The 15,566-nt window shown below is 50.1% G+C and overlaps 1 protein-coding gene across 1 annotated transcript in view; it reads right to left on the bottom strand.

Moving 5' to 3' along the window:
- Positions 1-4,190: 4,190 nt before the first annotated feature.
- PAX4 (paired box 4) overlaps positions 4,191-15,566 on the bottom strand; it is a 37,156-nt gene continuing 25,780 nt past the window's right edge. The window contains exons 3-11 of the mRNA XM_044247023.1: positions 7,778-7,908; positions 7,273-7,488; positions 6,925-7,000; positions 6,208-6,333; positions 5,913-5,995; positions 5,502-5,571; positions 5,016-5,071; positions 4,585-4,730; positions 4,191-4,266 (exon numbers count right to left, since the gene is read on the bottom strand). Coding sequence (XP_044102958.1) covers positions 4,191-4,266; positions 4,585-4,730; positions 5,016-5,071; positions 5,502-5,571; positions 5,913-5,995; positions 6,208-6,333; positions 6,925-7,000; positions 7,273-7,488; positions 7,778-7,908 — 980 coding nt within the window. The remainder of the gene's footprint in view (positions 4,267-4,584; positions 4,731-5,015; positions 5,072-5,501; positions 5,572-5,912; positions 5,996-6,207; positions 6,334-6,924; positions 7,001-7,272; positions 7,489-7,777; positions 7,909-15,566) is intronic.

The raw sequence follows: 15,566 nt of genomic DNA on the forward strand, positions 1-15,566 counted from the left end.
TTCCTGGCCAATAAAAGGGAATATAGTATATATCTTGTAGGATTTTGTTGTGTTATGAGAAATAATGATTATAAAATGTATAGTAAGCAGCCTGGAATCTAGTGCAGGGTCCTTTATCGGAAGCCTTCCCCAATCCAGTTGAATTCTTAGTAAATCTTATCTGTTGACTATAGCATCCCTTTGAATTCTGATGCTATTTTTTATACCATTAATCTGATTAAAAATAATTTTTACTGCCTTTGCCTATAAATTAGTTTCATATACATCATATACACATAAACATACAATTTCACATTCATCAAGCATGGGACAAAACAGGACAGTCAGTTGCCTAAGTGTCTGACTCTTGATCTCAGCTCAGGTCTTGATCTCAGGATTGTGGGTTTGAGCCCTGTGTTGAGCTCCATGATGGGTGTGGAGCCTACTTTAAAAAAAAAAAAAAAAGAAAAGAAAAATAATAATGGGACACATCACTTTATTCTGTCTTTTCCCAGTTGATCTTAACAGATTTTTCCAGCAAATCAGCAAATCATTGACTCAAGGTTTCTGTTTCCTCTTCCCTTTCCAGGTCAATGGGATGTCACCTATGGAAATCCAAATCCTCCAGGAGAAACTACTGCACTAAACACAACAGGAACCCCAGAGTCAAGATCCATGAGAATATCTGTTACACAACTTTCCCTACCCAGTTTAGCAAAACACCTGTTTCGAGCAACAATACACAAAAGGCCACCCCCAAGACCTCTTGTGTGCATCTGACTCAGTACAGAATAAGGGTCTGGAGGTGGGTGGAGTCCAAGGCCCCAAGCCCCCTGCAAGCTCTATCCGGAAGAGGCAAGACCAGATGGTAACCAATGCTTCCACTGATCTTCCCCCATTCCCACAGGACCACTAGAATTTTTCCAGTAATCATGTGAGAAGCCAGTTTTTCCCTGAAGGATGCAGAATCCAGAAATGATTAGATGTCCTTTGGGTTTTGAAAGAATGAAGGATTATGAGTCCTATGGGCACAGGGTAATGATCGTGACACATCTTATACCTCGATAGCCTGAAATTTACCAATCATCTCACCTTTGATCTTGTCAGTTGGGCAAGAGAGGTACTTTCCCTGTCATCGCCCACCTTTTACAGGGAGCTGAAGTGAGGGTCCCATGACTGGGAGCTCTGACTCAATTCTTCGATTAGGGGATTGTAATGTCCACTACGCTTTCCATCAAAACAGAGCTTCCACAATGAACATCATTCTTGTACTGTCTTTATAACTCTGGCCTTCATCTAGCTACCATTTGTTCTATCAATGTCTTTATTGACATAAACTTCTAAGTAATTTTATTTAGAAAAGAATATTTTAGAGGTGCCTGGGTGGCTCAGATGGTTAAGTGTCTGCCTTCGGCTCAGTCATGATCCCAGGGTCCTGGGATCAAGCCCCACATCAATCTCCCTGCTCAGTAGGAAGCCTGCTTCTCCTTCTGCCTGCCCATCCCCCTGCTTGTGATCTCTCTCTCTGTGTCAAATAAATAATAAAATATTTTAAAATTAAAAAGGACTATTTTAATCACTATCACAAAATAGGAGACTCACTTGCCGTAAATAGAAAGTGACCTTAAAAATAAATACAATGAAAACTAAGTGCTGTTATCAAATCCTAGTTAGATTTCCCTCCCCTGCCCAAACCTCAGAACCAGAGGTTCCCTTTCCCTCTGTTATAAAAAAGGTTAATAGTTGTTACAGAGGACCAAAATGAAAGCTTTCTCTTCAGAGCAATGAGATTTGAAAGGAAGTCAAAAGGGGAATAATATTCTCATTTCTGACTAAATATTTAAAGCAGTGTCTACATGCCTCATGAAATGTTCTCAAATACCAACAGTGATGTCTGACCCCCACTTCAGGAAAATTGCACCGTACTATAATGGGTGCCTGGTTTTTCAATCTGTTGAGAAGCTAAAACCACAACATGGGAGAGATTCCATTTGCATAGAGGAAAATGACCTCGGGTTTTTGTAAGTATGTTTCTCCTCAAGAGATAGAAAAGAATTCCTTTATTTTTTTTAGAAGATTTTACTTATTTATTTGACAGAGAGAGAGACAGCAAGAGCAGGGAGAGTGGGAGAGGGAGGAGCAGGCTTCCTGCTGAGCAGGGAGCCTGATGGGGGGGCTCGATCCCAGAACCCCAGGATCACGACCCAAGCCGAAGGCAGATGCCAAACAACTGAGCCACCCAAGCACCCCAAGAGATAGGAAAGAATTTTATAAAAATTTTAATCTAACAAGCAAAGCTTTAGAACACTAGAGCCCAGGGTATCACTTTCCTAGAGAACATTAAGAATAGACCAGAGATATGAGCTGGAATACAGTACACTCTTCAGAGAGACTGGACGTTGGGGTCATTTAATGCAGAATCTTTTCCTCAGCGTTCCATAAATGCATATTCAAACTTAGATGCACGAGCATTCATTTGCACAGAGATACACACACACACACACACACACACACACACACCCCACATAGTCTGTTACCCCCATTCCCCTCAAGTGGCCATCCACCCTCCACTTGAATGTGCTCGGCCATGGGGCTTCAGCGGGCAGCTGCCTTCATTGCCAACCGCAGTCCTACAGCTGAGTGAATGGCTTGTTCCCAGACTGTACCGTGCGGATTGTCACCCCCCAAAACCTCACCCATTTTCCCGGGCAGTCTGTCAGCAGGGACAGGGGTAGGGTGTGCTCCATCATCCTTGGCATTTCCCTTGAGAGCTATGCTGGCCCACAGAACTTTCTGTGCTGATGGAAATTCGAGATTGTTCTAGAATGTTTACCATCTGATACAGGAGCCAGGGGACACCTGTGACCATTGGGCATTTGATATGTGACTGGTGTGAATGTGGAGCTGAATTGCTCATTTTACTTAATTTTAGTTACATTTATATAGCCACATGTGACTGGTGGCTGGTTGCTGAAGAACATGGCACTAGAATATTCTATGATGAGATAACTTCTGGGTGAGTACCCCTCCCAGATGGGAGAAACCAGACTTGCCCCCACTCCTCTTACCTGCTTCCCACCATCATCATTCTATCCCCAGCTCTTCAAAAGGGAACAAGCTGGGAGGAATGAGCCCCTCCCCCTTCAAGATATCCTTTTCTTCACCCCCTTTTCCCCCTATTCCTCTTTTTCGCTACATACCAACCCTTCCCAGGAGGAGCCTAGAGGTTTCTCTGCAGGGAAACAAAATTGAGAAGACTTGGAACTTACTGCCAAGAAGAAGCAAGCAAACCTGCCCCCCCCACATTGAGCATGAATAAAGGGACAAAAAGAGTATGAATAATGGCTTTTCCACTCTGCTGCTTTGCCAAAAATACATACACAATTAAGGAAGTAACGTGTATCTTCTTAGATTAACAAAGTATTGTAAATTTTCTTGGCCATTGTAGCTATGTAAGATAAGTTCCTTATTTGGGGGGAATGCCTTGGGGACTTAGGGTGAAATCCCATGACATCTGCCATCAGTGTATGGGTGTGTGGGTGGGTGTGCCTGTCAGTGTGTGAGCACCCAAACACTAATGTAGGTACGTATTTACAGACCTACATAAGTAGGTGTAAATATACAGACAGATAAATATATAGATTAAACAGACTGGATAGTTCCATGGACATACAGATGAGTTAAATAGATGAGAGCTAGATACATACATACATAGTTACATATATAAATAGATCATATATAGATACATAGATTAGATGGATTGGAAGGTAGGGGGATAGAAAGATAGGAAGATAAAGATGGTAGGTAGCTTGATAGACATATAGATAGAGATAGAACAAACTTTATTGTTAAATACAGGGGTGGGAGTATAAATATTTATGGGATAAAAAACAATAAGAACTACTGCTAATTTAAAAAATGTTTTTATTCCTGCCAAGTCGAGGCCATTCAAGGCCAGTGTGAGCAGTGAGTGGGCACGGCTTCTCTAGCCCCTCCAAACAGTTGAGCTGCATCAGGGGTGGGGTGGGGGGTGGGTGCAGTGAGGCAGGGCCACAGGTGAAGAAGAGTCATAGGAAGGAGGGGGCAACAATAATGTGCTTGGGCAGGATGATACTAGGTCCTCCCCACCCCATCCCCTTTCCACTCTGGCCCTCCTCCCTCATTCCAGGTCTTGCAGGGGTGGGGAGCAGGACCAGGGCCAGAGCGAGGCCTCAGGGGCACCAAGACTGGCAATGGGGGCAATGGAAGGAAGGACAAGGGTGGCAGAGCAGGACTGAATCCAGGGAGCTCAATTGCAGGAGGCAGGTAGCCTGCGGGGACAAAGAGAGGGTGAGTTTGGTTTGTTGCTGTGATCCCACCCCTCAAAGTCACTCGTGGTATATATATATGAATGATGGATACATGTACTCAAATCCCAATCCCATCCTCTTTTCCTGCTAAGGCTGTCAGTGGTACTATAGACCCTGGGGGTGCTAGTCTCCAACCTTGTAAGCATGCAAGGAATGAAGAAAGCTGTGTCAAGATTCCTTGATGACCCCGACTGAAGATTCCTGCCCTCTTGTGGGTCAAGAAGTAGGCCCTCCCCTTACCGTGCAGCAGTGAGGCCTCGCTTGTGGATTCTTACCCCAGCAGGGCTTGAGAGAGTCACTGAGGCACCTGTCTGATGCTGTCCCCCAGCACAGCTGATAGCAGGAGGGACCCAAGGATTCAAGGGCAGGCAGGACCGCTGTGGGCACACTGCATGGTGACTGCTAGAAAAAGCAGAGACCCCCCCTCCCCAACGCACACACACACTGTCAGTGATGGCTCCTATTCAGCAGACCTGGGGCTCTAAGTCTGCCCCCGGCCTCTGGCTGTGTCCTGTACAACTCCGGAGGGCACCATTCACACGGTAGACTAGGAGGATGGTGCTTTCTGAAGTGTGCAGTGTAGGAACTTAGAACAGTCAGGAATTCTAGCTCAGGCCTCACTGAGAATGGGAGAAGCAGTGAGCTCTTGTCTTCCCAGGTCACCAATTCCCCTCTCTTCCTGGATACCTGTGCTGAAGTGGCCCCTGGGGAGGTACTTGGTAGACTCAGATCCTGGGAAGCACCTACAAGGTGAGAGCAGATCCACTCAGAAGGAGGAATGGCTCTAGGGAGTGGGGAGGAGTGGGGAGCAGCAGGGAGGTCCTAGGAAAGTCAGCAACTTCTGGCAGGGATGGGAGGAGATGGATGCTACAACCCTAAATGGCCTCCTCCCCAAGGCTGAGCCTTGGGAAAAACTGGGGAAGAAGGATGGTAAGCAGGGGACAGTGCAGACCTGAAGAACAGAGACTCTGAATGCAGAGTATCTAACACAGGGCCTAGCACATGGAAGATGCTGAGTAATGTGTGGTGGATGGATGGATGGATGGATGGCTGGCTGGCTGGATGGTTGAATAGATGGATAGGTGAGGGGAAGGATGAATGGATCCAATGCATGCATGGATGCATGGAAGGATGGGCGGGATGGATGGAAGGATGGATATGTGGAGAAATCACCTGGAATCTGCATTTCCCACTTGAGCTTCTCTTGTCGGCGCCATTTGGCTCTTCGGTTAGAAAACCAGACCTGGGGGAAGGCGGAAACTGTAGCTGGCTGTGCTCCTCAATCAGTGGCACCTACTGCTCTTGCCACAATTTAGTGGTCTGGACCCAGAGCGCAGACCTGATGCCCTCCCTTCCTGCTTTGGCCTTTGTTCTCTGTCCCCTGCCTCACCTCAAAGGCTTGGAGTGGGGAAGAGAGTGCAATCAGCAGAAGGAGAACAAGGAGGGTCTTGGGTCTGATTTCTGCTACAAACAAATCTGTTTCCACCTTCTTGCCCCCTTCTCCATCTCGCCGGAACCCAAAGCCTTCTCATCAGAGACTCTCTTCTTGCAGTCTGTGTGCACTGTGTGGCAGAGCTCACTCACCCTCACGGTATCCTCAGGCAGAGAGGTGGCAGCGGCCAGCTTTCCACGGGCCACTGAATCGGGATACTGCCCACGCTGGAACTCTGCCGAGATGGAAGCTTGCATAGTAAGGGTACAGGGAGAGGAGCAAGGCCTGTCCCGCCCCCTCAGGCTCCACTTCCCCCTGCTACAACCCTAAACTCCCTTCCTCCCCAAGCCAGGGCCATCCATAGCCTCGCCCACAGGCCCCAGGGGCATTGCTTCCATGGGTCACACCAAGCACCCTCTAACCCACCATCTGCCCCCACCCTGGCACCTTTCTCCAGCGCCTCGGCTTGGCCTGGGGAGAAGATAGTCCGATTCCGGTGGCCAGTCCCTGGGTGGGGACTCCGGGGAGCCTCAGAGCCACCATGGGGAGTGTGAGGGGTGGGAGCCAAAACAGCTGTAAAGGGGGACAAAGGCTTGTGGTGGTTTGTGATCGTGATTCTTCTCCTATGATGTGGTTCCCAAGCCCCTAGGGCTATGGACAGGGGCTGGCATGAGTAGAAGAGCAGAACCATGCTGGTGGAATATTTACAGCTCCTTGAAGTTAACTTCAGGGCCACTGAGTGGGGGGTACAGCCAGTGCCATGGTCAAGTGCCTGCTTAGTGTTTGGGGAAACAGCAGCAAGGTTGGTCCAGGTTTGCATGATCCCACAGAATGTAAAGGGTGCTCTGAGAAGCTGTGCATGAGGCAGAGGAGGGCGTGGAAGGTCCAGTCCTTCCTCTTCCTCAGCAGATCCTGTGAACCTGAGGGTCAAGGGACCTGGGTTCTGTTCCAGAACCTGCCAACAGCTAGCTGAAAACCTTGGATAAGTCCATTTCCTTCTCTAAGCTTTGATTTTCTTTTGCCCGGAGAGAAAAACACTCCCTGCCAGGCCCTCCTTATTGTCTTTCCATGAGGGGGACACAAGAAAGAACAAGAAAGGGCTTTGCAAACCGTAAAATGCGGATGTTTGCTCTGAGCATCCCTGGGGGCATCTCCAAGACCCACCTGGCGATCTGAGCTGTGCCCAGGGCAGTCTCTGGTCCTCCTGGAGTGCCCGCAGGACACGGTTGATGGAGGAGACCTGGGGGAGTTGAGGTGTTGAGTGAGGAAATGGGGTGGGTAGACCCAGGGTTACATCCTGAATCCTTTCCCCAATATCCTTTCTCTCTGTATAGGCCCCTACATCATTCCCAGGTCAGCCTCTTTTCTTCCCATGCTTTCTTCTCACTTTTCAGAAGAGAGCCCCTCAGCCTTGCCTCCCCAGCCTGGGATGGCCCCACTGGCAAGTAAGAAGGGGTCTTCTCCCCGGATGGCCAGTTTGCCAGCCCCGGTGCTAGGAGGGAGAACACTTACACTGGGAATCTTGTCCTGAGTGCAGAGCCCTTCGGCACAGAGCTGGCGTTGGATCTCCCAGGCAAAGAGGGCAGGACACTCACCCTTCAGCTGGGCAATTCGAGCTACCACAGGGGGTGTGGCCAGGCGTGGCTTGCTTCCCCCTATCCCCTTGGGCTCCAAGACACCAGTGCGGTAATAACGTGCTAGGATCTTGCTCACACAGCCATTAGATACCTGGGTCAGGTGAGAAGCAGGGACAGATGATGGTGTGATTGGCGGAGGGTGAGAGTCCCTGAGGCAGAAGGAGGCTACAAGGCAAAGTGAGCCTTACTGACCCAGGCCGCAGAGTTGAGCGTTCAGCCTTATCCCTGGGAGCCTGAAGATCTCCACCCCGGACCCTGAGAGTCTCCCAGGAAGTAGCCCAGGCCCCCCAAACCCTCAGAGTCTAGGACAGCCTCAGACTTGCCTTCAGAGGATGCTGTGTCCCTGCTCTTTGTCCCCAACCCTGGGTAAACCGTACTACCTTCAGACTCCGGGAGATGTCACAGGGGCGCATCCCGCTGACCGCCAACTGCACGATCTGCTGCCGGGTGCTCAGGGGCAGGGGTCGGCCATTCACAAAAAGCCCCCCCAGCTGATTCACACTGCTGATCCCTGGGCATAAGAAGAAGACGTCCACACACCTCCCCTCTCCCCAGCCCACCTGGGGCATGGAGGACCCTGCTGGGGAGGGTTTCTCAGGCCACACAGATCTGGCTTCCCATTTCCCATCACAGAGAAAGCCCCCCCCTCCCCCACCAGGGTCCCCCAGCTCCCACTTTCTTTGCAAGGTGGCTCATGGGTGAGTCTTTGCTTCGAGAGCATTGTGCTGACCCTTGTGATCTAAGGGAGGCAGGTGGAGCAAGAAGGAGTGCTTGGATGAAACTCCCCCAGAACGCTGGCCAAGGGCGCGGAAACCAGTGGAGGGAAGCAGGGCCCTGAGATAGCCCCTCCCCCCTTACACCAGCCTGTTCTTCCCACTTCTCCCAGACATCTCACCATCCTGCGGCATGTTCCTGGCCAATGCTCTGCCCAGAAGGGCAGGAACTGGGAAGACTGGGGAGAGGGATTCCTTCTAGGAGCTCCTTCTTTTGTCTTGGGGCTGGATCTGCAATGACCAAGGTTTGGGTGAAGTCTCTTGCTCAAAATGATCTTGGGTGGTAGTGTTTTGTGATAGAGAATCGGGTTTCTAAAATTTGCCAGCAGGTTTGCTGTGAAAATTCAAATTGTCTCTACTTATACACTGCCGTGATGAACCAACGTATCACAAGACCAGCGGCGTACTGGATCGTAAGGGCTTGGAGGATGGGAAGGCTCTCATTTCTCACACTTTTCATTGTAAGAGGTCAGGGAAGTAGAAAAGGATTATGCCTCCAAATGCTCAGGCTTTCCCTTTTGCAAATGGGCTGCTGTTGTCATTGACCCCTCGAAAGCCTTCTCTGCCCTGGGGGATGCGCTTAGGCCTCTTTTGTTCAGATTCAACAGGGCTAAAACCCAAAATGTAGAATATTCTGCCCAGCCAGAAGAGGGCATCGGTGACCAAAGATCCCATTTGCCCTGGTCTGAGCCTAGAGACCAGGTTCAACCTGCCTCCACTATCATGCATCTCCTAAGCTTAGTTTCTCCAAGCCACCAACAAGAAAACTTTCCTCAGAGCACTTCAGGGAGAGTCTTGCTCTTGATTTTAATTTAATTTTTTTTAATACTCTCCAGGAAGCTCTAGGGAAACATGGGGGCTCTGCTCCAGGGCCAGCACTGAGGCTCTGGTCTCATCCATTAGAAGTAAGGATGAACTAGAAGTAAGGATTACTAGAAGAAAGGATGAACAAGCATCAAGTTCAGGCTTCTCTTGGAAGACACATCTCTTGGCATCTTCTAACCTGCTGCGGTTGTTGGTTCCTATCAATTCTGGAGAGTTCTAGATTCTGCAGTGAAGCAGCTTCACTCTCAGAGACCAACTGTCTGGAATCAAACATGCGCTCATTGAACTACCACTCATGAAAGCGTGTTGAAAGAAGAAATCGAGGAACAGGAGAGAGTTGCATGCTGACTGACACAGAACACAAGAGGCAAGAGAGACAAGAAGAGACACAGAAACAAGAGAGTCTCTGAACAGCCAAAGATGCAGCTCCTGGGCCACCATGCCTTTCTTGCTTTCACCAACAGGTAAAGGGAGTAGAAACCACCTCCTTTCTTGCCTGGTACCCTGGCAGGGCTGGAGGTCACCCCAGAAAACAGCTCATGCATAGAACTTTCCTGCAGGAATTATGCCATCTTGGCTCAGCTCACTAATCGGCAATTATTTGCTGAATAAAGTATTAATCATCAGCACATGGCCAGTTGTTCAGGATGAAGGGAGTGAAAAGAAAAGGAACAAGGTTTTTTGCCCTCCAGGAGATTACAGTGCAGCTGGGAAGCAGACACGAGCAGTGGAGAAACAAGGGACTTCCCAGAGTATGGAATCCAGAGCTATTTTTAACTGAGTGGCTAAATTGGCTTTTACTCACTCCTGTCCGTGGAGGTAGAGACATATTCCCCTCCAAGCTCTCATCACTCCAGAGATCCAGGAAAGAAGGCAGAAATCTTTCCAACAAGAAAGGTGAGACACAGATTGGGGTTCCTACAAATCAGGGGCCACCCAGGAAGTAAAACTCAAGTAGGGTTAGAAGCCAGTCCCTCAGCAGAAGCCAAAACTTCAGCTCCCCCATCCTGAGGCTCTTTGTCTTCCCCATCGCTGCCTCGTGTTTGTGTAATTGCCACGGAAGCCATGGAGAAAGGAGAGCCAAGCTGGGAATAGATAGGGCTCTGCCAGGGTAGGGGGATGGGAGCTCAGCCAAACCCTTGCTATGACAGAGTGTCCCCTCTAAGGGACCAGAACTCAGAGGAGGAGTGGAGACTCAGATTCAACATCCAAACCCAAATCATCTCCAAATGTAAAACCCACAAACAGAAACCCCATTCCCAACAGCCACCCCACTGCTTCCCAATGTTCATAATAACTTGTCTGATAAAAGGGCTGGTGCTCACAAGATGGCAAAGCAAGGTAGGGAGTTGGAGGGGCAGGAGGGGTGCTAGGCTGCCAAGACAGAGGAGGAGGGAAGTTGGCTTGGCCACACAAAGACGTGGAGACAGCATGGGAGGCAGAGCAGACAATGAGGCTGCAGGTGAGCTACCTGTGTGGAGGCAATGCAGTGGGTGCTTCAGGGGGAGGGTCTCAGTCTCCTATGCTGGGCTCCCGAGACCCCTGCAGGCTCCAGGGGTGATGGTGGTCTGGTCCTAGGAACAGTCTCCACTCTGCTCCAGCTCCAGTCCTGCCAGGGGGTCCAGAGCTCCAGAGAGACCGTGCTCAGGAGCAGAGGGCAGCCTTCTGGGAGCAGCCAGTGATGTCACAGGCCATGAGCAGAGGAGAGAGGAGGAGGGAGGTGTGTATGGGGCTGACTGACACTGGCCCTGAGGCAGAGCAAGGCACAGCCAGTGACCCATTCTGTCCTTCCATGGAAAGTCCTTGGAGCCCACCTGGTGTCCACCTGCCACCTTAAAAGCAGATACAGAGCCATGTCTCATGCAGGCCCCCTGGGCCCCAAGCGCACCCACTCAGGGGGCCAGGACCCCTGGAGGGAATGGGGTAATATGCAAGATGGGGGAATTTCAGGCTGTATCCTCAAGGCTTTGAATGCACAGGAGCCCAAGGGTGACTTCCAGAACCTCATAGAACTGCCCAGCCAGAATGCACATGCGAGGGTTTGGGGGTCCACTCCTGGGTTTTGTGTGTTTTATTGTAAAAAAAATAAGTGGATATAGACTCATCCCTAATACCGGCCAAGTTGCCTCCTAAATCTCTGACAGAACGATGGTCCATGTGGAAAAGCGTGTGTCACAAAGCACCAGCTCTCTCCACAGAGCGCCTTCACCAATTCTCTAACTGGCTCCTTGACTGAGGTGACACACCTAGGATAGATTTTCGCCTAGAAATAGGGGCACCCTGGATTGTAGAGCTGTGGCAACAGTGGTGGTGGTAACGAGCCTCCAAGGGTGGTGAAGTGACAGACAGGGTGTTTAAGAGGAGGCGTGAAGCTTGGTGGTCATTCTTCCATCTCTAGACGTTATCAGGCTCCATTCTACTAGGGAGTTGGTGCTTTTGAACTCTCTGTTACGAGCGATGCTCCGGCGCCCATTGAGGACACCGCAGGTTACCAGGATGGTTGTTGGGGTGGGGGAAACCCGTAGCTGGCGAGGTGGTTCTTGGGGAGCAGGGTGATGAAGGAGAAACATGGCCCTAGCAATGGAAGCTTTGTTACTACCATGGTCTTGGGCAGATCCCTCATGAAGAACCCAACATGGAAAGACCTTTGGGTCCATTCCATACCTTGGATTCTGTGAAACCCTCTCAGAAGTCAGGCTGAAAGTAAGCAGGGTGTAGGGCAATAAGACTTGACCCGGAGGTTGGAAGAATAGATTTCACTGGTAAATGCTTTGGTTTGTGGGGATTGGGGATGGGTGTTATACATTCAGCCTGATCCTAGGGTTGAGAACACTTGTTCTCAAAGCAGGGCCAAATGTATCACGGAAATGGGTGTTCTATCTTACCCCACAAATACTCTCCTTCTCTTCTAGCCTCTTCCAGCTTCCTCAGGCTGGGCTAGAGCCCCGGTCCATGAGGGGAGACCATAGCAGGTGGCTTCAGCACGGTGGGGAGGACAGCACATCCACTACTACCTACAGAGCCCATTCAATCCCTGGGCATCTGGGACTGCCTCTCATTCTACTCAGCCATGTCTGGGTGACAGAGGGTCCCACGGAAGTCCTAAGGCAGCCCTGCTCTTAGTCCTCCTTTCCTGCCTCCACCCTTCCCCCCACATCTGCCCCTGCGTCTGGGGGCGCAAGGCTCCATGTCCTAACTTGCTATTCCCACAGACAGCTGCACGAGGGGTGGAGAGAAGGGTGTCAGGGGGAGAAGGGACAAGCCCTGGCAGATGGCGGTGGCAGCGATTTACCCCATAAACTACCGTCTCCCCCCGCCTTTACAACGTGCTCTTGGGTCTGAACAAACAGAGGCTTTCGACCTAGAGTTGATGGGGGTAGGGAAAAGAGAGGAAGGGCCCTGGCAGGGGGGCCTAGCTAGCCCAAAGGCTCAGCCACTCAGCCCTCTGCCCAGCGCACCAGACTGTTTGAGGAGCAAATATCTGCCCGCACTGTCTGACTCTCTCAGCCTCCCCCACCAGGTTTGGGGCTAATTGTCCCTCATTAGCTGGGCCCAGGCTGCCACCAGCCCCCGCCATCTGCTCGAAATTATACATTAACTCAGAGGTCTTGCCACCCGCCAGCCAAGCTGCGCGCCCCTCTCCAGGCCGCCCGTGGCCATTCCATTCTGTCCCTCACCCTGATGTGGAACCGTAACTCCTGGCTTCTTCTGCCCTCAGGAACTCCTAGTATAAGGTCGGGTGGCTGTGGGAAAAGATCTGTCCTCAGGAGAGGTGGCTGGAATTCCCCTACCCTCCTCAAGGGGCTAGAAGACAAGACAGGCGCCATGCGTAAAGCTGGAGAGGGCAGGGCGCAGGGAGGGCTGGGATGCAGGAGGCGGTGGCGGCAGGCAGCTTTGGTCTCACACCTCACCTGGGATATCTGGCGCTCACTGGGGGAGGTGACACCAGTTCCAAGCTGTTTCCACCCCTCCCTGTGGCATCTGTTAGTAGGCTGTAAGATTCTGTCTCCCACCTTCCCTCTCCAGCAAGCACCATCTCAGCCAGCCCTCTGCTCTCCAGAGCGCACGGGCCACGCGCCTCCTCTCCAAAACCACTTTCTGGCAGCACATGACCCTAAGTAAGTCATAGTCCTTTCCTTGCTACAAAAGTATGAGGAGTCTTCAATTTCCCTGCATATTCCTAAACTTGGCCTTGAGCTTGCAGCCCCTCCCCCCACCAAGCTTTACGTAGTCATCCTGCTCTCTTCACCCAGACCCAGCTCAAACACGTGCAAATCTCTGCAATTTTCGCTCAATTTCTAGAATGCTGGCTATCCAGCTCCCTCCCTCTGAATGAGCCAGGGAGGCAGTGAAGAGTGCATCCTCCCAACTGTGGCTTTGAACTGGGGCATAGAAAATGCCTCCTTTCCCCCTCTTTTTTACCAAGAGCTGCTAGCCTCTGAGTTCAACCCTTCTCCATGTTTCTCTTAGGACTGGGCTTTGCAGGGTAGGGTGGTGAGTCTGTACTTCCCTAAAGAGAGCTGGGGAGTACAGGGGTTAAAACTGAGCCCCCCCGAAGGCCAGGCAAGGAAACCCATGGGGGTATGAAGGGCAAGTAGGAAGAGCCCAGCCCCGAGCCCCCAGGACCAGCACTGGACACCTCAGAGTAGAGCAGACTGGGGCAGACAGATGACGCTAACTGGCCACCTGTGAAGAGTATATCCTTGGGTCCCCGAGCACACCAGCCCTGTCAGCATAGGAAAGTTGCTGCGTCCTGGCTGGGATTTTCACACCCACCCAGTAACCTGAAATTGAATCCGTTCCCTGGAGACTGCCAGCTCTGTGCTCCCCAACACTTCCCTCTCCCTCCCCTCCCCCACCTTGCCTGGAGGAGAGGATCTAGGAAGGCAGATAGCAGTCCCCTTTTTATTTTTTTTTTTAAGATTTTATTTATTTATTTGACAGGCAGAGATCACAAGTAGGCAGAGAGGCAGGCAGAGACAGAGAGGAGAAAGTAGGCTCCCCGTGGAGTAGAGAGCCCATGCTGCTCTATCCCAGGACCCTGGGATCATGACCTGAGCCAAAGGCAAAGGCCTTAACCCACTGAGCCACCCAGGCGCCCCAGCAGTCCGCTTTTTAAATACACTTGAATAAACTTTATTTTTTAGGACAGTCTTAGATTTATAGAGAACTTTCAAAGATAATACAGAGAGTTCTCACACACCCTATTACTATGAACATCTTATAACAGTATCGTATACTGTAATTGTTGGAATAGACCAATAATGATACATTATTATTAGCTAAAATCCATTCTTTATTCAGATTTCCTCAGGTTTTCCCTAATATCTTCTTTCTGTACCAGGACTCCATCCAGGACACCACTCTGCGTTTGGTCACCATGTCTCCTTAGCCTCGTCTTGGCTGGGACGTTTTCTCAGACTCTCTTGTTTTTGATAACTTTGAAAATGTTGAGAAATCAGGTCTTGTAGGAACATACTTCAATTAGGATTCGTCTGATGTTTCTCTCATGATTACACTGGGCTTGTGAGTTTCGAGGGAGAAGACCAAACAAGGCAAGTGCAATTCCCATCCCACCATGTTAAGGGTACCTGCTGTCAGATGACTTAATCTCTGTTGATATTGACCTTGATTGCCTGGCTGAGGTCGTGTCTGTCAGGTGTCTCCACTGAAGCTACTCTTGCACCTTGCTCCCCATCACTGCTTTTCTGAAGGAAGTCCTTGCACACAGCTCCCGCTGAAGGAGTGGGAACTTATGCTTTCAGCTCAAGGGCAGACTATCTATGTAAGTCATTTGGATTTCTTCTGCCCAAATTTCTCTCTTCTCTCTCATTTATTTATTCAATAATTTCTTTATAGCAATATGGATTTGTGAATAATTACTTTATTCTTGGGATTTTTTTTAAAGATTTTATTTATTTGATAAAAGACACAGTGAGAGAGGGAACACAAGCAGGGGGAGTGGGAGAGGGAGAAGCAGGCTTTCCGCAGGGCAGGGAGCCCGTTGCAATGCGGGCCTTGATGCTAGGACCCTGGGATCATGACTTGAGCCGAAGGCAGACCCTTAACAACTGAGCCACCCAGGTGCCCCTATTCTTGGGATTATAATCCAATATACTACTTTATACTTAAATTGTTCCAACTTTGGCCATTGGGAGCCCTTTCAGTTTGACTCCTGTGTCCCTTTGGTACAGCCCCATTATTGTGGAGTTTGGGTTTTAGCCTGAGTCTGTGTGTGTGCGCGCACACGCGCATGAGTGCTCTGTGTGTGTGTGTGTGTGTGTTTCCTTATTTTTTGACACTGCAAGATGATCCAGGCTTATCTTGTGTATTTCCTGCCCTGGGTCTAGAATCAGCATTTCTCCAAGGAGCCTGGTAACTTTTGCTGGAGAATGGTACAAGAATCAAGGATTTGGATACTGATATGTTTGTTTCTACTGGGCTGTTTGTGCCTGTAGGTTCTCTCAGCTGATAGAGCAGAGAAATAGATGTGTGTGAACTAACCCGTGTCTATAGACATATCTATAAACAGTTCTGTATGTAACCATCTGACTCTATATTAAACTAAACA

Source organism: Neovison vison, chromosome 4 (genome assembly GCF_020171115.1).
Source record: "Neovison vison isolate M4711 chromosome 4, ASM_NN_V1, whole genome shotgun sequence".
In the NCBI taxonomy this organism is placed as follows: Eukaryota; Metazoa; Chordata; class Mammalia; order Carnivora; family Mustelidae; genus Neogale; species Neogale vison.